Source organism: Elephas maximus, chromosome 10 (assembly GCF_024166365.1).
Source record: "Elephas maximus indicus isolate mEleMax1 chromosome 10, mEleMax1 primary haplotype, whole genome shotgun sequence".
Classification (NCBI taxonomy): domain Eukaryota; kingdom Metazoa; phylum Chordata; class Mammalia; order Proboscidea; family Elephantidae; genus Elephas; species Elephas maximus.
Genome location: NC_064828.1, coordinates 11,458,544 through 11,484,424, shown reverse-complemented (window position 1 = coordinate 11,484,424; position 25,881 = coordinate 11,458,544). Strand labels below are relative to the sequence as shown.

General features: G+C 44.7%; 3 protein-coding genes across 5 annotated transcripts in view; all 3 read right to left on the bottom strand.

Annotated features, from left to right (window-relative positions):
- SPG11 (SPG11 vesicle trafficking associated, spatacsin) overlaps positions 1–13,519 on the bottom strand; it is a 96,721-nt gene extending 83,202 nt beyond the window's left edge. Inside the window, exons 1-4 of the mRNA XM_049899076.1 lie at positions 13,176–13,519; positions 10,596–10,777; positions 9,260–9,484; positions 7,297–7,498 (exon numbers count right to left, since the gene is read on the bottom strand). Coding sequence (XP_049755033.1) covers positions 7,297–7,498; positions 9,260–9,484; positions 10,596–10,777; positions 13,176–13,408 — 842 coding nt within the window. The 5' untranslated portion in view covers positions 13,409–13,519. The remainder of the gene's footprint in view (positions 1–7,296; positions 7,499–9,259; positions 9,485–10,595; positions 10,778–13,175) is intronic.
- A 2,858-nt stretch (positions 13,520–16,377) lies between these two features.
- On the bottom strand, positions 16,378–23,488 carry LOC126084479 (protein PAT1 homolog 2-like). 3 transcript variants are annotated; one of them, XM_049899085.1, is made up of 11 exons: positions 22,935–23,487; positions 22,007–22,107; positions 21,210–21,351; positions 19,696–19,816; positions 19,504–19,601; positions 19,232–19,285; positions 19,008–19,141; positions 18,714–18,873; positions 18,077–18,214; positions 17,562–17,659; positions 16,378–16,786 (listed from the first exon to the last, which is right to left on the bottom strand). In XM_049899085.1, exons 1-11 carry the CDS (start codon positions 23,085–23,087, stop codon positions 16,585–16,587), a joined length of 1,401 nt encoding a protein of 466 aa, XP_049755042.1. In that variant the 5' UTR covers positions 23,088–23,487; the 3' UTR covers positions 16,378–16,584. The 3 variants fall into 3 exon arrangements, with proteins under 3 accessions (XP_049755042.1, XP_049755041.1, XP_049755043.1); XM_049899084.1 differs by having other exon boundaries at positions 19,008–19,285; positions 22,935–23,488; XM_049899086.1 differs by lacking the exons at positions 19,232–19,285; positions 19,504–19,601; positions 19,696–19,816 and having other exon boundaries at positions 22,935–23,485.
- Positions 23,489–23,500: 12 nt separating this feature from the next.
- LOC126084484 (protein PAT1 homolog 2-like) lies at positions 23,501–24,449 on the bottom strand. The gene is made up of 2 exons (XM_049899098.1): positions 24,385–24,449; positions 23,501–23,841 (listed from the first exon to the last, which is right to left on the bottom strand). The coding sequence occupies exons 1-2, from the start codon at positions 24,398–24,400 to the stop codon at positions 23,513–23,515; spliced, it is 345 nt and encodes a 114-aa protein (XP_049755055.1). The 5' UTR covers positions 24,401–24,449; the 3' UTR covers positions 23,501–23,512.
- Positions 24,450–25,881: the final 1,432 nt, after the last annotated feature.

Genomic DNA, 25,881 nt, shown 5'->3' with positions numbered 1-25,881 from the left:
CTTTTGTTTATCAAAGGACTTTATCGATAAGGTGAAGAGACAACCTACAGACCAGGAAAAACTTTTCAGAAACGACCTATCTAATAAGGGTTTAATATCCAAAGTATAAAAAAAACTTCTACAACTTAACAACAAAAATACAAACAACCCAATCAAATATGGGCAAAGAACTCTTCCACCAAAGAGGATGTTCCAACAGCCAACAAGCAAATGAAAAGATGCTCAAGGTCATTAGCCATTAAAAAACCCCATTGCTGTCAAGTAGATTCCGACTCATGGCGACCCTGTGGGACAGAGTGGAAACGCCCACAGGGATTCCAAGGCTGTAATTTCTACAGAAGCAGACTACCACGTCTCTCCTGCAGAGTGGCTGGTGGTTCGAACTGCCAACATCAGCTGAGTGCTTAACCACTGTGCTACAAGGGCTCCATTAGCCATTATAACCTGTTGCCATAGAGTTGATTCCGACTCATGGTGACCTACCTGACAGAGTAGTACCGCCCCATAGGGTTTCCAAGGAGCAGCTGATGGATTCGAGCTGCCAACTTTTTGGTTAGCAGTCAAGCTCTTAACGACTGTGCCACCAAGGCTGCCCATTAGCCATTAAAACCAAAAATCCTTTGCCATCAAGTCAATTTTGACTCATAGCAACCCTATAGGACAGACTAGAACTACTCCATAGGGTTTCCAAGGAGCGGCTGGGGAATATGAACTGCCAACCATTTTGGTTAGCAACTGAGCTCTTAACCACTGTACCACCAGGGCTCCCCTTTAGCCATCAGGGAGTGCAAATCAAAACCACAAAGAGATGCCACCCTACCCCCATTATGATGGCAATGATTAAAAAACAGAACAAACAGAAAACAGGTGTTGGCAAGGATGTGGAGAAATTGGAACCCTTATCTATTCCTGATGGGAATGCAAAATGGTACAGCCACTGTGGAAGAGAGTTTGGTGGCTCCTCAAAAAGCTGAACACAAAACTACCATAAAAAACCCAAAAAACTACCATATGACCCAGCAATCCCAATCCTAGGCATATACCCAAAGGAAGTGAAAGCAGGAACGCAAACAGAAGCCTGTACCAATGTTCACTGCGGCCTGTTTCACAATAGCCAAAAGGTGGAAACAACCTAAATGTCCATCAACAGATGAATGGATAAACAAAATGTGTTATATACATACAATGGAATATTACAGGTATTCCCCGACTTACAATGGGGTTCCCTTCCCACGATGCCATCATAAATTTGGTTCACGTTAAGTTGAATACCTCATTTCTTTTTTGTTTTCTGTTTTTTTTTAGTCTTCGTTATTACTGCCTTTCATTAGCTTTATAAATCTGATCTTTGTCTCTGGAGCTTGAAAACACTATATATAAATTTACAGATGTATTTTAATACATACCTATATACGTTAAAAAACACAGAAATCATAAAAAAAAGAACAGTCGTAAGTGTGATTCATCGTAACTCAAATACGCTGTTAAATCAAGGATGACCTGTACTCAGCCATAAAGAGAAATGAAATCCTGATACATACCACAACATGGATGAACCCTAAAAATAAGTCAGTCATGAAAGAGCACATACTGTGTGATCTCACTTACATGAAATACGCAAATACATAGAAACCAACGGGAGGAGGAAAGGGGGAGTTGACTTAGGGTGCACTGAGATCACGTTACCAGTGGCAGAATGATTCAAAAAAGGGTAGTGATAATGGCTACACAACATGAAGGAGCTAATCAATGTCACTGAATTACACACACAGAAATTGTTGAACTGGCTAATGTTTTATTATGGTATCTACCACAATAAAAATTTTAAAAATAACAACAAAAATAAGATAATCACAAAGAAGGCACTATACAGACAATAAGTTCTCCTGAATGGGACTCCTTATCTCCATTGCTTAGAGCTGAGTGGTTAAGTCTCAAGAATTGGACCCTGAAGGCAGCTATTTTTATAAAGAATGTACTTACTGAGTGTCTACTATGTTGCAGAACTCTGCTACGTACTTTACATAAACTATCTTATTTAAGTAAATGTATCTCCATTTTATAGATATGGAAACTAAGGCTCAGAAAAAAATGGTGGAGCTGGATCTGCCCTAGGTCAATGTGACCATAAAACCAGGATTTTAATCTCTTTTAAGGTGATACCACAACCTGATTTAAGCTGAGACTAGGGGCAAGCAGAAGAATTAGAAGGCAAAGCATAGGTGTGGGTTATGAGTGGGAGACTGTGCAGAAGAGGGCTGTCATGTGTGAGGAACACAAAAAAGGCCAGGGTGGCTAGGGCACAGGGAATGGAGGAGGGTGGCGTGAAGGGAGGCAGAGGAGGGGCAGAGGACAGACTACACAGGGACTAGTAAGAGCTTCTGGCTTGGGCTGAGGAGGGGCAGAGGACAGACTACTCAGGGATTAGTAAGAGCTTCTGGCTTGGGCTGAGGAAGAGGCAGAGGACAGACTACACAGGGACTAGTAAGAGCTTCTGGCCTGGGCTGAGGAGGGGCAGAGGACAGACTACACAGGGACTAGTAAGAGCTTCTGGCTTGGGCCGAGGACAGACTACGCAGGGACTAGTAAGAGCTTCTGGCCTGCGCTGAGGAGGGGCAGAGGACAGACTACACAGGGACTAGTAAGAGCTTCTGGCCTGGGCCGAGGAGGGGCAGAGGACAGACTACGCAGGGACTAGTAAGAGCTTCTGGCCTGGGCTGAGGAGGGGCAGAGGACAGACTACACAGGGACTAGTAAGAGCTTCTGGCCTGGGCTGAGGAGGAGCAGAGGATAGACCACGCAGTGACTAGTAAGAGCTTCTGCCTTGGGCGGAGGAGGGGCAGAGAACAGACTACGCAGGGACTAGTAAGAGCTTCTGGCTTGCGCTGCGGAGGGGCAGAGGACAGACTATGCAGGGACTAGTAAGAGCTTCTGGCTTGGGCGGAGGAGGGGCACAGGACAGACTATGCAGGGACTAGTAAGAGCTTCTGGCTTGGGCGGCGGATGGGCAGAGGACAGACTACACAGGGACTAGTAAGAGCTTCTGGCTTGTACCCTGAGGTTGGGGGTGGGGAAGGGAGTTAAAGGAGAGTTTTAAGCAGAAAAGCAACATCCCCCTGTGCACATTCCCCAAAAGTATGAAGTTTTTCAACAATATGAAGGTAATACACTGACATACATTTGTCAGGGCTATGATTAAAAAAAAAAAAAAAAGGTTGGAGAAGGTGAAAGTTTGAAAAGAAGATGCATGAAGATACCTTGCCCCCAGATGTTAACACCTGGCATTTTAACAACATCAGTCTGGCTACTCCACAGAGGACAGACAGGAAAGGGAGACCAAGCAGGAGGCTGCTAAGACACCTTAGGTGAGAGATGATGGTGGCACAGATTACAGTGACCAGAGGAGCAGAGAAAAGTGGGAAGATTAAAAAACATTTAGGAGGAACAATGGTAGGACCTGGTGAGTTTCAAGATACAAAAGAGAGAGGAAACAGAGAACAGTCGCTGAGGATAGAAGGCACTGGATCCTGCCAGCACAAAGATGGAGCTCCACTGGAGGACAGGAACTCCCTCCATTGTAACAGGGGAGAAGACAGAGAAGATGGTGCATATGAAAGTGGGTTTATAACTTAATGTGAGAAACTAAAGATGCTCCCATTTATGAGTCAGAATCAACTCCATGGCAACGGGTTTGGTTTTTCTTTTTTTCTTTCTTTATAAAGAGGCAAGATCATCCAAGGAGAGTTGGGGGTGGAATGATGACTGGAGGTGTGAGGGAAATGGAGAAGGTTTAAAAACATTGTTGTAAAGAATGGGCTGATCACAAGCAGCCATCTAAAAAAAAAAATTTTTATTTTATTTTATTTTTTTTTTGCATCAATTGGTCTCAACCCACCTGGAGCAAAGGAGAATGAAGAACACCAAAGACACAAGATAAACATGAGCCCAAGAGACAGAAAGGGCCACATAAACCAGAGACTACATCAGCCTGAGACCAGAAGAACTAGATGGTGCCTGGCTACAACCGATGACTGCCCTGACAGGGAGCACAACAGAGAACCCCTGAGGGAGCAGGAGAGCAGTGGGATGCAGACCTCAAATTCCCATAAAAAGACCAGACTTAATGGTCTGACTGAGACTAGACCCCAGTGGTCATGGCCCCCAAGCCTTCTGTTAGCCCAAGACAGGAACAATTCCCAAAGCCAACTCTTCCCACAGGGATTGGACTGGACTATGGGATAGAAAATGATATTGGTGAAGAGTGAGCTTCTTGGCTCAAGTAGACACATGAGACTATGTGGGTAGCTCCTATCTAGAGAAGAGATGAGAGGGCAGGGGGGTCAGAAGCTGGCCGAATGGACACAAAAATAGAGAGTGGAAGGAAGGATTGTGCTGTCTCATTAGAGGGAGAGCAGCTAGGAGTATATAGCCAGGTGTATGTAAGTTTTTGTATGAGAGGCTGACTTGATTTGTAAACTTTTACTTAAAGCACAATAAAAATAAAACACCCAGAATGCATCTGCTATTAAAAAAAAAAAAAAAGAATGGGCTGATCAAAAATCATTATAAAATTTCCAGGCAATATTGAGAGGCCAGTTGAAGGTCCGGAATATGAATTTATAGTGATAACAATTGTTCTGGTTTTCTCAAAAGGGCTAAGCTGCTTGGGCACAAATAATGAGAAGGCCAAATACAGGTTTCATACAAGGTTGGGATTTTGCCAGGCCAAGTGCTACCTTAGCAGGATCAAGAGTTTAGGGTACACGTGAAAAAGTGACTGAAATGATGGATCACAGAAACCTATGCTGGAAAGTGAGGGAAGAGTGAAGGCCAACGTATTGGAAATTCCAGTGATACCAGATGACAGGTTAAGTTGGGATACAGCAGTAAGCTAGCTGAAAAGGATGGGAATCTGTGGTCAGAGGTTAAGATGTGTAAAACAGAGATTTGGGGAAGAGGCAATTTCAAATAATGAGAAAGGCCAGAGTATGACTATGGACATGACAGCTAAGGTAAAGTGGAAGAAAAAGTCACTGACATTGAAATTAAAGAACAAACCATGGGTATGGGTTCTCAGGGAGCTCATAAATTGACACAGCATGAAAAATCAGGAAAATACAGGCCGATGGGATTACCGTAAGTGCTATACTGTAGTTCAAACCAGAAGTGCTACAGAAGTTCCAAAAGGAGAAGAATTATGAAATAGATATAAAATCACAGGTGGAAGGGGTTTTACTAAGGAAAATCATCTTGAAAGGGTAGATCTGAACTGGGTCTCAAAGAGTGAACAGCACTTGATAAAATGAAAAGAAGGAGCAGACAGTCTATATCAAGGGGAAGAAGAGAGGTAGGAATGACAGAAACAGCACTTTTACACTTCAAAAAAACTCCAGACCAGACTTAATGGTCTGACTGAGACTAGAGGAATCCCGGCGGTCACGGTCCCCAAACCTTCTGTTGGCCCAGGACAGGAACCATTCCCGAAGACAACTCATCAGACATGAAAGGGACTGGACAGTGGGTAGGAGAGAGATGCTGATGAAGAGTGAGCTAATTATATCAGGTGGACACTTGAGACTATGTTGGCATCTCCTGTCTGGAGGGGGGATAGGAGGATAGAGAGAGTTGGAAGCAGGCAAAATTGTCACGAAAGGAGAGACTGGAAGGGCTGACTCATTAGGGGGAGAGTAAGTGGAAGTATGGAGTAAGGTGTATATAAGCTTATATGTGACAGACTGACTTGATTTGTAAACGTTCACTTAAAGCTCAATAAAAATTATTTGAAAAAAACAAAAAAAAAAAACTCCAGAACATTATACTAAAGGATATTCATGTAAAGAACTAAAAAACACAAGTCACTCATTGAGTTGGACAGGACAAACCCCTCAATTAGCTGTGGAGACCAGAAAACTAGCTCTCCTTGGCTGATGTTACAGTAGCTGAGTTCAATGAAATGTTTCCACAGGCATGTACCAGGCGCCCTCCTCAGCTCTCCCAGAATGGTGCCAAGCCATCCAGGGCCGCAGAGGCCTACTCAAGGGTCAGGGTAGTGAGCAGGCTGTCCTCTCTTCCCATAAACTGTTCTCCAAGATGGATGGTTAGGAGATAACTCCACACATACAGGCCTGTTTTAGTCAGTAAGAAAAACAGCCTACTGAAGAACAAGCACACAATCTAGGAATGTGTTAAATCCATTCTTGCTCAAAGATTAAAAAACAAAACATTAAAAGGCCATTCAGAACAAGTGAAAATATCAATATAGCTGCAAAGAGTTCTGATAGGTAAGTGAAAATGAATTTATCCTTTCTGTGATCCAAACAACAGGCACTAAAGGCCATCCTAATTACTCAAGAATTTGTTTATCTCATTCATAGTAAGTTAGAACCAAAAATTCTAATGCTTTTGAATGGCCCTAAACATTGGAAGGCCTAAATGTGGGCTGGCCTACTTTTAGACAAGCAAGTTGCAATAGGCTGCTGTGTGTGTGCACACATACACTCACAAATAAACATGCACACATCTCGCACATTATAAACTCGGAAGCAACTAGAATACCTAAATCAAAAAAAGCAACACAAACACTCAGTTTTTGTTAACGTACACACACAGGCACAAGGGCGAGCCCTCCAAGGAAAACACCTGAGAACACAGCTGGAGAAAGCTAGCTGAATACATCTTGTCAAAGTCCTCTAAGAGAAAAGGGATCCCCAAGGCAGCCAGGACCCCAAGCCACACAGGAAGCAATTCCAACACCGGGTAAACGACATTTCTTTTCTACTCTAACGTGGAGCAAGAGGTGAATAGATAACATATACCAAAAAAAAAAAAAACCAAACCCATTGCCGTTGAGTTGATCCCGACTCACAGTGACCCTATAGGACAGAGTAGAACTGCCCCACATGGTTTCCAAAGAGCGCCTGGTGGATTCGAACTGCCAACCTTTTGCTTGGCAGCCATGGCACTTAACCACTATGCCGCCAGTGTTTCCTATAACAACCAAAGGATTTTTAAATTGTGCTTGACCGCGTTTGTACGTGTTGGTATAAACCATATATAATGACTTAGATCATATAAAGCAAAATAAAAACTTTGATGTAAATCCAGAAACAAAAGGGGGGCCAGTGTACATTTGCATACATCATTATACAGTAATAACCTCACTAAGGGGTAGCTAGAGTCTGATTTAACTGAACAGAAAACTGTTTAAACAAGCAAAAAAAAGCTAACAAGAACACTTTTAACTTCTTATGGCTCTAATTATTGGCCTCGAATTAGAAATTGCAGTAAGGTACATACCTGAAATAAAAATTTAAGTTGAGAGCAATCGCAGCGCAGGAGGAGCTGACAATCACAACAACGTCTAGGTCTTGAGACACTTTCAGTGACGTGAAGGAAGCCATCTTGGCTGGCTCCTGCTGCCGTTCATCACACACATCATCTTGGTGAAGCGCTAAATCCACCTGAGCTACATGTGTACCATCCACAATGTCAAAAATATCTTTGAGATAGAGTTAAAGAAATCTTGTTTTAAATACGCTCTGGTGGTGCAGTGGTTAAGCCTTCAGCTGCTAACCTAAAGGTCAGCAGCCGGAACCCACCGGCCACTCTGCAGGAGAAAGATGTGGCAGTGTGCTTCCAGAGATTTACAGCCTTGGAAACCCTTTGGGAGCGCTATGAGTCAGAACTGACTTGACGGCAGTGGGGTAATCATTTAAAACACAGGACAGTGGACAGCTATAGACTCTCTTACTCCAATCTTGTAGGCAGAGTATCAGAAGAAGGCTGGACACAGACAGCCCATCACAGCATAAGGCTGGTGGTTCAATAAACAACCTGATAGAGAGCTCATTCAACAAGACTTGAACACCTGCTCCATGCCAGGCCCCGAGACACTTCTGACATTTTCTATAAGTGTTCTTCAAGAGAAATATAAGGTGAGCCACATTTGTAACTGTCAGTTTTCTAGTAGTCTCATCCAAAAAGGAAATACTTTTATAAATTTTATATATTTTATAAATTTTATATAAATTTTAATATTTATATAACCCATTATAGCCAAAATATTACCATTTTAACATGTAATCAATAAAAACATTATTCATGAGATATTTTACTTTCTTTTTTTATATTAAGTCTTCAAAATCTGGTATGTATTTTACATGTACAGACCATCTCAATTTGGATGCTAAATTTTCATCAAAAATAACCTGATTTGTGCTTAGACTTCATAAAACAAAACATACAGTTGAAAAGTTGGGACAACCAAGGTTTTTCAAGAATACTTAAAAGTTTTCCAATAACGGAATTAAGTGTCAATTTTTCAGTTAAAAGCAACTAAATAAAATTAAGAATTCAGTCCCTCAGACCACTCGCCACATATCAAGTGCTTGATAGCCACGTGTGGCTAGTGGTGACCATGCTGGACAGTGCAGTTCTATGACCTGGCAACAAAAATGAAGATAATCCAGCACGCCCTGTTTTCAAAAGAAATTTTAATACAGAATATGATATGGCTAAAATAGAACACCCATTCCTTTAATTCAGAAATGAAAGTCCAAAATTCATATTTCAAATCTTCAAAATAATTTTGCTAACGAGCTATAGATCTGCTAGAGACAAAGAAATCATGATACTTTCCAGAAACAAATTAAAAGTAATTAGAATACTAGCACGTCACTGGAGATGATAACTGGTGGATTATATTCATAAATGAAAATAAATATATCACATCATAAGTGGGAAAAGCAGCCATCTAAATACTTCCTGGAACAAGTACACATTCCCATTGCCATCAAGTTGATTCCAACTAATAGCAACCCTACAGGACAGAGTAGAACTGCCCCATAGGGTTTCCAAGGAGCCACTGGCAGATTCAAACCGCTGACCTTTTGGTTCGCAGCCAAATGCTTAACCACTGCGCCACCGAACTCCAAGTACACATCAGTTATTCAATAAGTATATTTTTAATAAATGGGTAAAGCAAAGTATACATAATTTCAAAAGAACACAAGTATGGATATGATGACTACAACTATGAAAAAAAGTATGTACAGACTGAGAAATAGCCAAGTGGGATATAAGGTGATACAGTTGGATATTTTAAGTACATGAGGTTCTTTTCCCCAGAAAAGTTTTACAGAAAACAAACTAACCACTTTCCCTACTCCCTACCCTCCAAAATTAAAAGCCTAAAAAGGCTCACCTTTCTGCGTATGCTCCTCCCCTGCGTATCAATCAATATCTTTACCACCAAGGATACAGATCCAGCCTGAACTATTCAAAACAAAAAGGACTCCTCTGCACAGCTGTGCGTCAACAATCCCGTCTGCCGCCTGTGCAGGTAAGGCCAGTGTGAAACGGCTGAGTACTCTAATCTCAGCATCTCCTTCAGGAAATAGAATGTGCAGGACCATACGCTTGTTGATGAACAATGATGATGTGTTATTGCAAAATGACAGAATTCTCAAAGACGATAAGGAAATACCTATGAAACAAAAGGATGTTATTTCAGATTTGGTCAGTTTTACAATTGGCAAATTCGATTTTGTGAGCATAACACAAACAGGTAAAACAAAAACACAAAGTGAGTTAAGTCCAACTCTGGGCAGTAACTGTTCATACCCACCTAAGCCAAGCGGTCACTGGGAGGAGGGTAAGAGAATGAATACTGTACAATATCCCTTGTTCCTTCTATTTATGGCCAGAGTCTGACAGCGTAACACAAGAAAGGTTAAAAAAAAAAAAAAAAAAAGCACACTTACCCATGGGACCCCACAAAAGCCATCACAGTCTTTTTGTTTTAAGAAAAAGAAGGAACCCTACAGATCAAGGGTGGTGAGTATGCTAGTACCCGTTGCCATTGAGTCGATTCTGACTCGTTACCCTACAGGACAGAGTAGTATGCTAGTACCCATTGCCACTGAGTCAAGTCTGACTCATAGTCACCCTACAGGACAGAGTAGGACTGCTCCATCCGGTTTCCAAGGAGCGCCTGGTGGATTCCAACTGCCGACTTTTGGTTAGCAGCCGTAGCTGTTAACTGCTGCATCACCAGGGTTTCCTGCTGAGTATGCTAGGGCCTTAAAATTAGAAGCCCGAGCACTCTGGTTTCTGCAGCCTGCAGTCATCAGGCTGAGACAGTCAACACTTCTGTGACCGGTCTACATCAGCACTGCCTAATGGAAAATAGAGTAAGCCACAGATGCAAGCCATAGTAATTTAAAATTTTCTAGTAACCACACCAAAAACGTAAAAAGAAACTGGTGAAGTTAATTTTAATAATACGCAATATTTAGTGTAATATATCTAAAATATCATTTCAACAGATAATACAAAATTATTACTGAGATATTTTACATTTTCATATACTAAGTAAATTACATTTTATACACACTTAAATTACATCTTAGTTTGTACTAGCCACAGTTCAAGCGCTCTGTAGCCCCGGTAACTAGTGGCTATCGTACTGGACAATGCACATCTAGATGACCCTCTCTCCCTGACTTCCCCTCTACACAACACTCCCTGCAATAGATGAAGTTACCTAGTAATGTCGCAGACGTAAACATGCTGAAATACCACGTGTAGATACTTACTAATACTCTGATCTTCGATGAGCTTTTGTAATGTCTCCTCGTTACAGCTAAACAAAATGGTTGCATCGCACCTTCCATCTTTCAAGTTAAATTCATAGATGAACAGTTCATAGTTTTTACTAAGGGTTAGCAATTTGGGCTTGTCTGTTGGTGTGCTGCTGTTAGAATTCTCCCACAGAAATCTAAAGAAAAGTTTAGATTATTTATTAGTCTGTATCCACAGTAACATTCACCCACAAAGTGAGGGTGAAAAAAGAACAGCTCTTGAGTTCATCAGGTAGAAGTCTACACCCCCAACTTAAGAGGCCGTGAACTCTTCTAGGACTTTCTCCTCTTCCATCTTCCCCTTCCTCATTTCTTCCCCCTTCTAAATAGTCCACTCCAAAGCAAGAGTATACAAGTGGTGAAAAGAAAGAGACCTCAGAGCAAGAAACGACAGCTCCTCTTTTTCATCTTAAATCCTAACTGATATGTTTAAAAGAACTTTCTCGATCAAAGATAAGTATCAGTAATCTAATGTGAATATTATTTATATGAGGCGGTGTTCACAATAAACAAAATAGGTGTTTGCTAACAAATGCTTTCAGGCTCAAAACGTGATTATTTGTATTTTAAAGACTGTGAAGAGTATGTGAGCGCTCCAAAGCAGTATATCATAGAACAGCTCTGTCCAATAGAACTTTCTGTATCTGCACTGTCTAATAAAAGTAGCCAAGAGCCACATGCAGCTATTGAGCACTTGAAATCTAGCTCTTATTACTGAGAAACTGAATTTTTCACCCTATTTAATTTTATCAGCCAGCTGTGGCTAATGGCTGTCATATTGGACAGTGCAGTTATAGAATTTTAAAGCACTATATGGCTAACAAGGATGGAAAGAGACTAATGACAAAACAGCTCTGATTAAATGAAATTTTTAAAAGGGCCTCAAATCTGAAAACAATGCAATGGAACGAAACAGGCTAGCATGCTGATAAAGTTCCATCTTTCTCAAAGCTTCTCTTTTCTACTGAAGGTACAGCGAAGTATTAAGTTTTATATCAGACTCCAAAAAAACTGGACTGGGTGCTATTATGCCCTTATTAGAGAAAAATATTGACACATTTTACATGTCTGTCTTTATACCTAAACTCATGATTTTTTGTGAATACCCAATTCCTGACGTTTTACACTGAAATTCTGGAAAACAGCCTAAATGTCAAATACAGACAAGGTTATACAAAATGTACTTAAGAGGCAGAGTGCTATGATACCATTAAAATCATTAGCACATGGACTGTATTGCCACAAAAAAGACAGGAAACTTTAAATGAAAATATAAAATTATACAGTGATTTCAACAATATAAAAAAAAGACTACATACTCTGACAAAAGTAGGAAGTAAACCCTGAGTACTATAAGTTTTCCTCTAGGAAATATTTTAATTGCATTAAAATTCAATTCAAATTTAAAAAACTAAAAAATTCTGTGGTCCTCCTCTCCCCTACCAACTTCATGCCAAAAAAAAAAACCCAAACCCACTGACGCCCAGTCGACTCATAGCAACCCTATAGGACCCTATACTCCCCTATGGGGAGCAGTACTGCCCCAAAGGGTTTCCAAAGAGCAGCTGGTGGATTGAACTGCCAACCTTTTTGGTTACTAGCCGAGGTCTTAACCACGGTGCCGCCAGGGCTCCAAACTTCACACGAGCTTATAAGTGCCCCAGTATTTCACACGTGTCTGTCTTGTCCTCTGTTAGGTTCTCAAACACCTAGACACCTAGAGCTCTTTTCTCTCCCTGCCCATTCCTTTCTTTACAGGGCTGTGTTCAGAGACACTTAATAATGTTGAATAAACCAAGTTCCCCTATGGGGAGATTCCTTTTCCTACCAACTAGAAATCAGGAATAAGTAAGCCAAACACAGAACAGGTGAAAGCATTCATTGATAAACTCTAAGGCCAGACGAAGCGTTACAGAAGCGGTAAGTCAAGCATTATGTTCCAATTGTTTTTTTTTGTCTCCCCGCTCACTTGAGCCCCTCATGGGTAAGAATTGTCTTATTCAGCTTTTTAGCCGCTGCTCTTAGCTAAGAGTAGATGCACAATAAGTAATTTTGAATAAGCAGGTAAGTGAATAGACAAATTCATTGTCCTTAAAGTAAAAAAAAAAAAAAGTCCACACTTGGAGAGCACTTTTTGTTTCACTGACAAGAAAAAGGTATCAGAATGACTCAAGTAAGAAATGATTAAAGCTCGCATCTTTAATCGAGGTAATCGAAAGAATACGGGTATGGTGCGCGGCGGAGACAATCAACGTGTGTCCAATGAAGGAATCAGCGCCAAAGCAGGTGCGATTCTGGGTTCGCCTCTGCCCGTTCGGAACAGGGAAAAGGGGGAGCAACAAGAGCAGCCGACCCGGGTCCCAAAAAAGGTCCCAGAGGGAACTGGGTGCGCGTCTGAGGCGTTTCCCGAGGCTGTCACTTCTCTCCCGCCACCTATGCGCCAGGAGGGGGACGGGGGCAACTCCTCGGGGAGGGGCCAGGCGAGCTAAGGTTCCGGGCTCCCCCCACCCAGTCCTGCCCTCCCGCGGCACTTACTGCCGGAAGGGACCCTCGAGGCAGCAGCCGCCCCCGCCGCCCGGCGCCAAGGAAAGCACTTGGAGGCTGCCCGCAGCCGTCAGGCTCCCCAGAACCTCCTGCCCTCTGTGCAGCTGTGCCCGGGGTCCCAGCCGCCCCGTTGCCTCGGCGGGGATCGGCACCAACAACATGGGCAGAACCCGCTCCTTGGCCTCGGCGCTGCCAGCACTTCCGGGCACCTCCGCTGCAGCCATCTTGGTCCAGACCTTCCTTCCGGTAGCCTGCGCCCGATTCGCCCAGATCCCGACGCTGCACGCGGGCGCGCTCCAGGCATGCGCATTAGCCTGCCGGCTCACGCGGTTCCTTGTGACTCCCGCAGGGACTTGTCAGCCTTTCCTGCGCACTTACGTTCCCTGCCTGTAGGGGGCGGTGCCCACCGCAAGCCCTCCCCAGGAGTCGATCATAACGCCCAAGTTGTTCTCTAGGTTAGGAGATAAGGTCAGTAACTATGTAGTTCTCGCTGCCACTACTTTAGTTTGGGCCTTCAACTGTTCCGAGCTATTGCGGTGGTCTCCTAACCAGCCCACCCCTCCCACCCAGCCGCCATGACTTCCTGCTTCGACTGCCCCAAAACCACACCTGCTTCTGCCAAACCGGGTCTCGGCTATCCTGAAAATACTTGAGGGCTGTTCTGTGGCCTTCTTCGTCTAGCTGCTTCCTCCTTCCGTCAGGAGAAACCTTTTGGAAACCCTCCAACCCCAGGTTCCTGCAGCGTACTGTGTAAACATTGTTTACAGGCTCTCTGGGGCCGAGGCAATTAACTGACTTAGTAGCATGGACTGCAAATCTGTCCTGATCCATGATAAGGGAGTTGTCCTGAATGTTGAAGTCGAAGGACATCCATTTTAACGGACAGGGAAGACAGTAAGAGGTTAGGAGGTGGAGGAGCCGTTTCATTACTTCAGTTTTCTCAGGGAGCGATGACCCAAGAGCTGTGGAGAAGTCCTGATAGACAGCAGTTCCTTTCTAACACATTCCTTTCCACAGTCCAGTGGGAGCCTATCAAGGGCCAACCTCCAGTTGTGCTTTGGTTTCCATCCTGCTCAGTTTCTAGGACTTTGTTTCTATCCAATCATTTTCTCCCCTGAATTGCTTTCTCCCTCTCTATAGCATGTTTGCTAATGAAAGCACTCCACTAATCTTGTCCATCTTAAAAAAAAAAAAAAAAATCGTTCCTTAACCCACATAAACAACTACCCTACTGTCGAATTTCTCTGCTTCCCTTTTAGCAAAATTCTGAGTTGAATCTTCTTGTAGTCCCTCCTTCCTCACCATAAACCCTCAGATCAGGCTGCCATCTCCACCACCCCCCAAAACTGCCCCGTGAAGTTTCCAGTGATCGTATCGTCTTAACAAGCAGTCACCGCTTTCCGTGTTCCAACACTAGGTCACTGCTATGACGAAGTACTTTCATTTCAACTTCAGTAACACCACTTCCCTAGTTTTCTACCGGTTTCACTGGTAACACCTCCTCAGTTTCCTTCATTGACTTTTTTCCGTGCGTGATTTCTTCCACTCTCCTGGCTTTAAATAGTATTTACATGCTGATAGCTCCCACTTTTGCGTCTTTATCCCTGACCACTTCCTTCAACTCCAGACTCATGTGTCACTACCTAGTACACGCTACTTGGATTTCTAACAGGCCTCAAGTTTAAAGTGTCTAAGACAAATATTGAGTTTTAACTTTCCACAAACCCATTCTCCTAATCTTTTCCACTTCACTAAGGAGCACCCCCCATTCAGTCTTGTTACTTAAGCTAAAAACCTGGAGTCATCCTTGATTCTTAACTATCACCCCCTTCCGGCACATCAGCAATGTCTGTCAACTTTTAAGTTCCAAGATACATTCCAAATTTCTTCTCTACTCTCTTTTTTTTCCTCTATCACCACTGCCCCTCATTTCTTGCCTGACCTGTTGGAACAGCTGCTAAAATTTTTTTTCTGCTTCCTCTTACTCCCTTGACAATTCAGCAGAGTGATTTAAAAACTAAATCATGTCTTTTTCGTGTTTAAAGTTGGTGACTTCCAATCACAATTAAAAATCCACATTTCTTTATTTGAGTTTAGGAATTTAAGCCGTGCCTGCCCCTTTCAGCTGATCATTCTTCTCCTTTATCTCTGTACCTCAGCCACACTTTCCTCCTCTTTTCTTGAAACACACCAGGTTCATTCTTTGAGAACTTTGGGCTTGCCAGTGCTATAGGGTCTCTGAGTCAGAATAGACCCCATGGCAATGGGTTTAGTGCCTCTGTGTGGAACATTTTCCCCCACATCTTGGCCTTGTTGGCTTCTTGTTGTTCATCTCAGCTTAAGTATAACCTCCACTGAGAGCCCTTCCTTGACCACTTCTTGTCTTGTCACTCTTGTCACTCTCATCACCCAGTTGTTTTCACCACAGCACGTATCACTACTGGGTATTCTGTGTCAGCCATATCCATTCAGAATGCAAGCTTCAAAAGAGCAGATACTTGATGTTCACCACCGTTACTCCAGGAACAAAAATAGTGCCTGGTTCATGAAAGGCACTCCCATGTTTGCTGATAAATGCACAACCTCTTTTGTCAAAATGAACCCAAACAGTTTCTATCCCAGAGGACATATTTATAGCCAGTCCTCTTAGCTCACCTACTTTCTTTTTATAAAAAGAATGGCAACATTGAAACAATTTCCAAGGTCATGCTTTTGTTATATGTAACATGGCCTTGTCACCTTTATGCTAAATACTTGGAGCATTGACATGTAAGCAGATGGCCTTCAGTGTAGCTCTCTACAAAACAAGTTTCAACACATCATTCTAATATCTCTTTATTTACACTATTATCTCTTTAATTATACTTTTTGCCATGCCTGCTTTTTAGGTACATCATTCAGGGTTTTGAAGAAACACAAAAATGTTTTGGGCAGGGTCCTCCGATATATCAAGGCATAGGAAATGTCTTGAGATCCTTTTCCTGGATCCCTGTAGATATAGCTCACACAGCTAGTGTTTGACAAACTTTTCCCACATACGTGCATTCCAGAACCAGAGCAGTAGGTCCGGGCAAGTCCACGAAGAGAATGGGTTTTAACTGCAAAAACAATCCCATTCTTAGAACAACTTCCATTATTGTTCTTGCTTATATCCTAGGATAGTTGGCCCTCAAACATTTGAGTGAATGAACAAACAATTCAGTTTCTCAGATTAATTCTTGCCTTCAAATAGCTTAACATGAAAAATAACCGAAGTGCCTGGAAATAAATTAAAAGGCTTGGGCACAGGGCCCTTACTTGGCCGGACTGGTTACTCAGTACCAGAGTTTCTAGGACTACTTCTAAAAGCAGTTTGTCCTCCACGCTCACAGCTTAAAAGTAGTAGAGAGGAGTGACAGACCTAGACTAAGCTTGAACAAGGGGCTATGATCTTGTTTCTGCCATCACTTAATTCCGTCCTGGCTTCCAGCTGCTGTACCAATTGTTTGTCCACATGGCGACAGAACAGGGGAACAAGGTTGCTAGGGAAGGCTAGGGGTTCTGCCAGAGAGGCTGTAGGCATCTGGGCTATCTCCCAAGCAATCAAAACCACCATGTTTGTCCTGGAGAGCAGAGAAGAAATATTTTAGAGGTGAGTGATACAGACTGTCCTTCCATAAGTAGCCTTTGTAGTTATGCAGGAACTTGAGACTCAAGGCAAAGGTTCCTTATTATCTTTCCACTACTCCACGCCCATGGCAATTAAGAGGTAACATTTGTATGTTTGGTGTGTGCCAGGCAATGCTTAGTGTTTTATGTGTTTTCCTTATTTAATCTTAAATACCATCTATGTTAAGAACTCTAAAGGGTTGGTACAATCATCCTTAGTGTATAGACAAGGAAAACAGGCTAAGAGAAGTAAAGTAACTTGCTCAAAACTTATATTGCTAGGGACAGACCAGAATTCAAACCCAGGTCTGTTTGACTCTGAAGATTGTCCCCTTAATTGCTATGTTTTGCTACCACCTCTGAGAAACCAACACTCTAGGGCACTATAACTCAAACCTGTTGCTGTTCAGTCGGTTCCGACTCATAGCGACCCTACAGGACAGAGTAGAACTGCCCCATAGGGTTTCCAAGGAGCAGTTGGTGGATTCAAACTCCTGACCTTTTGGTTAGCAGCTAAAAGCTTCACCACTGCGCCACCAGGGCTCCCTAGGGCACTAGGGCCCTATAGAGGGGAAGACAACAAAAATAAAACAGCTACAGCTGCTACTGTTTCTCCCTTCTCTGCCCAATCTCCTCCCCCAAACTTGAATATACCACCCAGGAAATCCCTGGCTCACCTACACATCCCAGGGGTACTGAAATAGTATTTACACACCTCTGTGATCTTACCAAGGTGTATGGTCTGTATTGGGTTCCTCTAGGGAAGAATCCAGAGATAGCAGCTGCTCCCCATGACTCAGCAGGGCATAGAGCAAAGATATTCCAAACTGCAAGTGATATATAGTCCAGGGTAAGAGGAGCTCACCGTAGGCATCAGTGCTTCCCTGGCTGTGCTGTCCTGAAAGGCGTGCGCAACCACAGATGTGTGGAGACCTCTGCTGTAGAGCAGTGCCCATCAGAGTGTGGTCTACGCACCAGTTTATCATCAGTAGGGAGCTCGTTAGGAAAGAGACAAGCAAATGCATGAGCCCCATCTCAGACCTACTGAATGAGAATCTCTGGGGATGGGGCCAAAGAACCTGTGTTTAATAAGCTATCCAGGTGACCCTGGTGCCCACTAGTAATTGAGAAGCACTTCAGAGGATGAGACTTGTAGAGAGATGAGACCATCCCCTCAGTTATTACTTAACCAGTGATACCACCTGAAAGCCATCTAGGGAAGGAGAAAGCCTTAGGTGTGTTACCTGATTCTGAAGCACCACAGTGACCGGCTTTTCTGAGGCCTGCGGTAGCAGCATTAGTCCCTGAAGTCCTTGCAGGAGTTCATGGAAGGTCAAGTGACTGATAAATTTGCCCAAAGGTTTGAATAACATTTGTAGGGTCTGCAAGAAGGTCCAGTAAGAGCCTCTCAAATTGCACCTCAGTTTCACCTCATTCTATCTTGCCTCCAATCCCTTCCCCTTCTGACCTGCCTGTAGTGTTTTCCTAGTCGGGTTATTTAACAGGCCCATCACCACTCCTGTCTCTCCATCCCTAACACTGGGACCCTTCAACACCTACTTGTGAAGGCTGCCTTCCTTAAGATATGGGGCTCAACCTTATTGGGGAGCCCTTATCTCAAATCCCACAGCACACTACCTCCTAGCTTCTGGGCAACCATGTATCTATTTGCTTTCCTTACTCATCATGCCTGAAAAAAAGAAAAAAAACCAACTGTTCCTATAGTACTTTGTTCTGCAACTCCCTGAGGGTGGCAGGGCTAGCAACACCCACCTCACTGTCCCTCACCTTCCCTGGCATCTCTCAGGTAGGGAGTGGAGGGGAGGAAAGCTCTCTAACCCATCCTTGAAGCCATCTTCTTCTCCACTCAAGCCCTAGTACCTGATCAGCCACATCCCGCCGGATCAGGAAGGGCAGGTGGTGGGTGATAACCAGAAGAAGGCTAACAGCCCGATCACATGGCAAGAAAGGGAGCAGCCGGGCCACCAGTGCTTTCCCCTTCCTCACTGACAGCACCTGCAGGAAGCCGTCGGCCGCCTCCCTGCAAGTGAGATGGGGGGGCACATTCAGAGCTCTCTGGAGGACAGTGCTACATGCCAGAGAGGAGAGGCAGAAGCAAAGGTTCTTTGCTTATCCCTCCTTTCGTGTGCCAAGGTGTGACCCTCCCATACTCACTCCAGGTTATTCTGTTCCTGGGTCACCAAAGTTTGGAAGAGCTTCTCAACCTGGACGCTCTGCTGCTCAGAGGATGAGGGCTGTGGAAACCCATCTTTCTGGCACTTCTCTATCTCTAGTAGCTGAAGGAACATCTGGGAGTTTGAGGGTGGAGAAAGAGGTAAGTTTGTACAATATTCCATTCTCAAAGTTAGAAATTTGTCTCCAAGGAACTGATATCTCACCTTCTCAATCCGATATAATACCCAAAGCCTCTGACTGTTTGCAGCCCCTGTATCCTAGGAGAAGAGAGTCCCCAGCTATCAGCCGCATCTCCAGAGCAGCAACCCAGGGAATGAGGGAAGGGTCAATTGAGCTGGGAAGGCTAGACATGAAGCCTGATCAGGTTTGTGTCCTTCCTCATTCTTAGGTCACAATCAGAACTCATAACAGGAGAGTGCTCCAGACCTTCCCCCCAAACAAGACAAAAGTGGCTCAGAGAATACAACGCTCCTACCTGCTCTTGAGTTCCATGGGGCACAGCATCTATAGCTCGGCGAGGGCTAAAACATGTCGATACGGCTACCTGGCCCAGGGAACCCTCAATTCGAACCACTACAAGAAATAAGTCAGGCTAGGTATAATCCCCTCCCCTTTTCATCCTCAGTCCACCTAGATGTCGAGGCTAGCAGGTCAACCCTGGCCCTACCTGACTCGTAAGTCTCTGCCTTCTGAATGTAAGGAGTTACCAGCTCGAGAGATTCAACCCCACTCCTTTGCCCAAGTAGCTCTTCATCTGCCTGCTTCTTCTCTAGTTTCCGATAATATTCCTGGGAATCCATGGGATAGAAAAACATTCATCTTCTGAACTTAAAATTAGGGTTCTCAAATGCAACCTCTTAACACACCCTTTTCCTACAGCATTCATTCCAGAAGTGATCCTGGAAGCTTGGGCCCTTCCAGCAGTTGTTCTAAAATATCCTAAGCACCATGGGCCCCATGTCAACTGTCTTGGAGTTCTCAACCCAAGTACTTATAAAGAGTACCAGATCTGTTGACAGGTCAGGGAGCAAAGTGGAGGACCAGGAAATCAAACCTGTTCTAAGTTTTACAGGCTTGTTATTTCTCATTTCCAAGTATATACATATACCACATACCACCTATTTCCCATATCTCTTCCCCATTTTTTGTGATCTCACCTGTGTTTTTCAACATTGGAATTATGGTCAGAAGACCACCAGCAGCTTGAGATACAGAACTAGCACTGGGGATGTATTTGTCAACTGGCCTTTAGGCTAGTTTTTTTATTTCTGTGGATTTGTTCACCAGCTCTAATACCTTCTTAAAGAAAGCTGAAGCACCCCGAGCTCCAATGAAGCTGCTGTGAGTCAAACAAGGACTTGCATAAATCTCCTTCATATAAGAATAATGCCAGAAGAGGCAAGAGGACAAAATCAACTATTTCACTTTGAACAACCCTGGCAGATAGAAGAGAGGTATTTCAAAATTGATGGAAAGAAAGGAAGAAATATAAATAGAAGATCAAGGTGGGACCTCAGTAGAGGCCTCATGGAAGTTGAAGAAAGGGAGAAAACAGCCTAAAAACAGCCGTCAAATCAATTCTGACTTATGGTCACCCTATAGGACAGAGTAGAACTGCCCCATAGGATTTCCAAGACTGTAATCTTTAGAGATTATCCCATGGAGCTCCTGGTGGGTTCCAACTGCCAACCTTTCAGTTAGCAGCCAATTGTTTTAACCACTGTGCCACCCAGACAACCCAAAAAGTGACAAGCAATTTTTGCCCCATAAATAAAGAGGAAGTAGGAAGCAGGGAAAATGAGTCAAGATGTTTTGCCAGTATTTGTCCAGTTCAACAAATTGAGTCCTAGTATTTATAATATATTTTAGATCTAAAGAAAAGATGAGATGAATAATTATAACAAGACATTTCTAAGACCCACAAAAATGTACAAAGGAGGGAAAGTCCGTATTTCCAGGCTGAGTAGGGTAAATGTTGGCAAAAGGATGGAGATGAAACCTCAGTGTGTGTTTGGGGAATAATAACCCCATTTGACTTAAGTGTAGAATAGGGGGGAATGAGACTGGGATGACCCCTACCCTGCATGACTGTCTCTCCCTCAGAAGAGCAGAGAGTGCCCATGGAGTTCAGGTCCCTCTGACCCCAAGGTCGGAGGCTGGGAGGAGTGCCCTGGGGCTCACCTGATAGTAATAGTCATCCAAGTGAGGGTTCTCACTCTGCAGCTGAACCATTTGCACTTTTATCACCCACTCCTTCTCTTTTCGAGTCATGAGGTTAGCATAGGGGTCTGGTTGCTGAGGCCAAGGTGTCTTGGCTGGGAGCCTTCAATCCAAGAGGAGCATACCGTTAGACCTACACACCCCTGCCAGTTAACTTCCCAGCATGGAGAGTAGGAGGTGAAGCTCAGGAGTGGATGGGACAGAGCACATGGTCAGGCAAGGGTATGAGAGTCTTAATAGTGCAGGGGGCTTGAGGGTAGATGCCTGGTCACAAGGGAATACCCAGCATGCACACAGGGTCCCTCAGCCCTGACCCTTGTCCAGGCTTTAACCTCAGCTTATGATCACGCTGCTGCTGCTCCTGCAAGATCCGTTGGTGCCAAGGGTGGAGCTGGGTCAGAGGACTGGGAAGACTTTAAAAAAAAAGGGGGGGGGGGCTAGGTAGAAGGAAGCTGTCAAGCTGCTCTGAATTCATGAATTCATTCAGCCTGTGATAGCTTTAGCTGGACATCTAAGGGGATGTCATCTCCATGAAACAACATAATCCTAGCTCAGCAGGACTCACATTTCCTCCATTTCCTCATTTGTGAGGGGAAAAGGGATTGGACTATTAGATTACCATTACTAAAAATTCTGAATTTTTTCTGTGGAAACTGGTAGAGTGGCCCCCACCCATCTCAGCTTCTACATCATGAGACCTGCAGAGAAGAACTAATTCTCTACTGGATGCCAGAGTCCCTGGCACACTGAACCCATACCTCAACGTAGGGGACCACGAGGTCGGTGGGCTGTAGAAGAGAGATGGGTCTGACGAGGGCAGTCGAAGTCCAAAGGGCCGCGCTGGAGAGCTGGCATTAGGCTGGAAAGGGGTTGGTGACAGGTAGTCCAGGGTCTGAGGGAGGGCCGCCTCCATCAACAGAATGATCCTCCTGCTGCCAGGACCCAGATCCTTTCCTGCCTCTATATTCTCACCTGTCTTTTCCCTCAAGAACTTCACCCAACATTTTGCCTTCTTGGGGTCCTTCATGTCAGCTGTGAGGGCACTAGACTGTGGTTTCTGCCACTTGTTTAAACAGGGTTTTTCACCTCCTAGGCATCAGCTGTGCAGTCCCTCACAAATGTGGGGCGGAGGGGGGGCATGTGCTTTTCCTACTGTCTGGTGAGTCAGCGCCACTCCGTCCCCTCTGTGATGCTCTTCTCTCAGGCCGTGTATTGGCCACTGGGGCAGTGTTCCGCCGTCACTTTTCTGACTCCTGAGGCCCTCCTCGAGCTTTTGTTTTCACTCTCCCTACAGGATTGCCTGGTCCCCAGGCCATGTTCCCATTGCACAGTTAATTGAAGGGCAGGTGCTCTTTCCAGCCCTAATCTCAGTGCTGCTTATCTGCAGGGATCTCTTGTAAGGTGGGAGTAGGGTCTAGTTTTGTCTTTGACTGGCCAATTGTCCTAGTACCATCTGCTAAGGAGTCCACCATGTCTGACTGGACACACCCCTCCTGTCAGTTACCAAGCTCTCCTACGTGATGGGGCTATTCCCACCCCCACAACTCTCTGTGGGTGCTTTATCTGCAGACAAGCTTTGGAGCAAGACTGAGCATAATAGAAATAAAGGTTGCTCTGTACGCTCAGGGGTGGAATCTTTGAGCACCTAGTCACCATCTCAGAGGACGGAGGATGGAGCAGACTTACCTGCCACAAAAAATGAAAGGCGGTGGATGACTTCCCCAGCACTCCAGGGCCCTTGATTCTGGAGGAGCCTCGAAGTCCTTGCTGAAAAGGGAGGGAGGGAAACACAGGCTGGAGTGTGCTCCAGTGGTATCTTCTATACGCACCTGTGTCCATGGAGGAGCCGGGGAGCAACAGCAAGGCCGAGGACAGCAGCAGCCTAACCTAACCCTTTCTCACATTCAGAGTCAACTGGGCCAGGACGCTTTTCTTTCCCAGAGAGGAAGATAGGCTGGTGTCTCAGGAATAGGTTGGAGGGTCTGAGTCACCTCATTTTCTACATGAGAGTCCTTAACTCTCTCCATTGGTTGTGGGAACCCGAGGGAACAAGTGCCAGGAATGGACCACTGAGAAACAGGGGGCACAGGGTCAGGCAAAATTGTCTTACTTCCAGCACCAACTAGCAGGTCCACCACACACGGGCTGTGCACAGTCCTGCTAGGTGAGGACAGCCTCAGAAAAAAAGTGGGAGATAGGAGGAGAGAGGGAAGGAAGAAGTTAGTCCCTCCTCAAGTTCAAACTTGAAAGTGGAAGTTGTTATTCTAGAGGAGGTGTGTGAAGAAGAAAGTGTGGGGATTCAGCAACAGTGAGCCAGACAGTTCAGGACAACCCCCAAATACCCACCCCCTGCCATGGTACACCTGGGTGTTATGGACAGCGCTGAGCACAGCTGGATCCCCGAGGTCATTCTCTTCCACCACAGGGTCTGGAGCCCAGTCTGGATCTAGATCCTCCTCCTCCTCCTCCTCCTCCTTTTCTTCCTCTACCTCTTCTTCCTCCTCCTCCTCCAGTTGAGAGGCAGGCACCAGCTCCTCCTCAGGAGTCCGGGGGCCACAGTGCTTGCCTGGTCCTTGGTTGGTTAAGCGTGGGCCTGTGGAGGAAGTAAGATGGGGGTTCAGGTGTGAGGAGTCACACCTAGAGGCTGCTTCGTAGCACCTCTGTTCATAAGCTAATTCTAGCACCACTTCAGACAACACCTATGGGTTTGACTCAGCTTCCCTTCCCTTAGGATGCCCAAACCATCTCCCACTCAGCAAACAAAATGTGGTCGGTACCAAACACTTTCACTTTCCACAACCCCTCATCAATTGCCTCATTAGGCTTCTCTGCCTTCTCAGTCCTTTCTATTGCTTCTTTAATTGACCGACTTCCAGTTGTCCTGACTCATTACAATTTAACTCTACTGTGTGTCAAGTACTTTACTTGTTTTAATTCATTTAACTCTAACAACCCTATGAAGTGGTTACTGATAACTTCAGGACGTAGATGAGGAAAATAAAGCCCAGGAAAGTGACGCAGCTAGTAAGTGGGAGAATTTGGAGTCGCTGTCCACTCCCTGGACACAGAAACCCAAGCACATGTCCGTTCTCTGAACCAGGCCAGCAAGCCCCCTCCCCCGCCAGCTTGGTGGTACCTTCAAGGCATTTCATCTTGGCAGGCTGGCAGACACCCTCCACAGCAGTTTTCTCCAGTGAAAGAGCACTGTCAGCTTCAAGAAGGTAAACCTGTGACAGGGAAGATACTGAGACACCCCTCCTCAGCAAAATGTTAGCCCAGGGTCTCAAGGAGTGAGACCCTGGGCTCTCAGACTGCCATAAACCCCCGTTCTCTAACCTCCCCAGCCCAGCTCCAGGGGAGGATCCTGCAAAGGGCAGAAATGAGGGACAGGACTGGGAGTTGGAGAAGTATATCTCAGGCACCACCTGTGCCAGTGAGAGAATTTCACAAACCACCTTGGTGCTGACACTCCCCACCTGACTGCCGCTGGCCATCCTGCGTGGCTTGGTCTGCAGCAGTCTGGGTCAAGGCCTGTTTGCCACCTCTGGCTTTAAGAGGCTCAGCCCCTCCCCCAGTCTCCTGTTAAAGAGCCAGCACCCGTTGACCACTACGTCTTGGTAGAAGCTGAGAACATAATCTGATGAGATAGAAAATCCTTGAAAGGGGCAGAGAAACAAGCAATATCTCTAACCATCCATGGTTGTGGGTACAATTTATTGGTTTCCAAAGGATGCCAGGACTTGGGACTGCAAACTATAGTGGCAACGCTCCATTTGAGGGTAGATATTTAAAAAGAGAATCCCTGTTTTCTACACCCTTCGTAGGAACTTTGTGAGGTTGTATAAAATTTAATCCCTAGGCTTTTGCTGCAACCAAATTGGAAAGGAAAGCCCCAGGCAGATCCTGAGGCTGTTGCTTAGCAAGCAAGTACTTGGTGCTTCAGAGCAGTGAACTTGTGAATCCCAGTGGTCCACCTGGGGATGCTTGCCCTTGGCTGGGTCCTGGGAGCTTAAGCTGGCTACCCTGCTCTAACTGGAGAGTGACTCCATATGAATTTATAAGCCAGATCTTCAAAGTAATAGTACTATTGCATGAAAATGGATCCAGAAGTGCAGGAGTGAAATCAAAACAAAACCAATTGGAACAAGATGTTGGTCGCCAAAACCTAAGACCCACCTGAGGCTCATCTACCCTGATAGTCACTGGTACTACAGTGCTGCTGGTCGCCAAAACCTAAGAGCCACCTGAGGCTCATCAAACCCCTAAGTGACCTAGGTTCTGTGCCTACATCCTGTATTCAGCTGAAGCCCACATGACTTTGCAGCACTTCTAAATAAAAACAGAAACTAAGCTAAGTTCTCCATATCAAAATGCAAGTTACGATTATAGGGCCATGATTCTTGGTACTTCCAAAAGAAAATACTTGTTTCAAAAGTTTTCTATAGGACAGAGCCATATGACTGGGGGAAAAAGTTAAGTAGCTTGAAAGTGGTAATGTTATGCAGCTGTTTCTTTCAAGAATTTCCTAGTAAGTTACGTTGGCATTTTAACAAAAGGGCCAATCAGTGTTCCAGAAGTGATTTATTTATCAAGTCATTGTAGAGACCAGGTCTTAGGAAGAGCCTTTTCTCCA

What these genes read in the sequence shown, in the direction of transcription:
- LOC126084479 (XM_049899084.1), bottom strand. Translation starts at nt 23,087, where the DNA reads ATGGACACAGGTGCGTATAGAAGATACCACTGGAGCACACTCCAGCCT. An exon ending in GGCAGAGACTTACGAGTCAG is followed by an intron (nt 19,602 to 19,695) that starts GTAGGGCCAGGG and finishes TATTTCTTGTAG; the next exon opens with TGGTTCGAATTGAGGGTTCC. An exon ending in CTGTGGTGCTTCAGAATCAG is followed by an intron (nt 17,660 to 18,076) that starts GTAACACACCTA and finishes TATCACTTGCAG; the next exon opens with TTTGGAATATCTTTGCTCTA.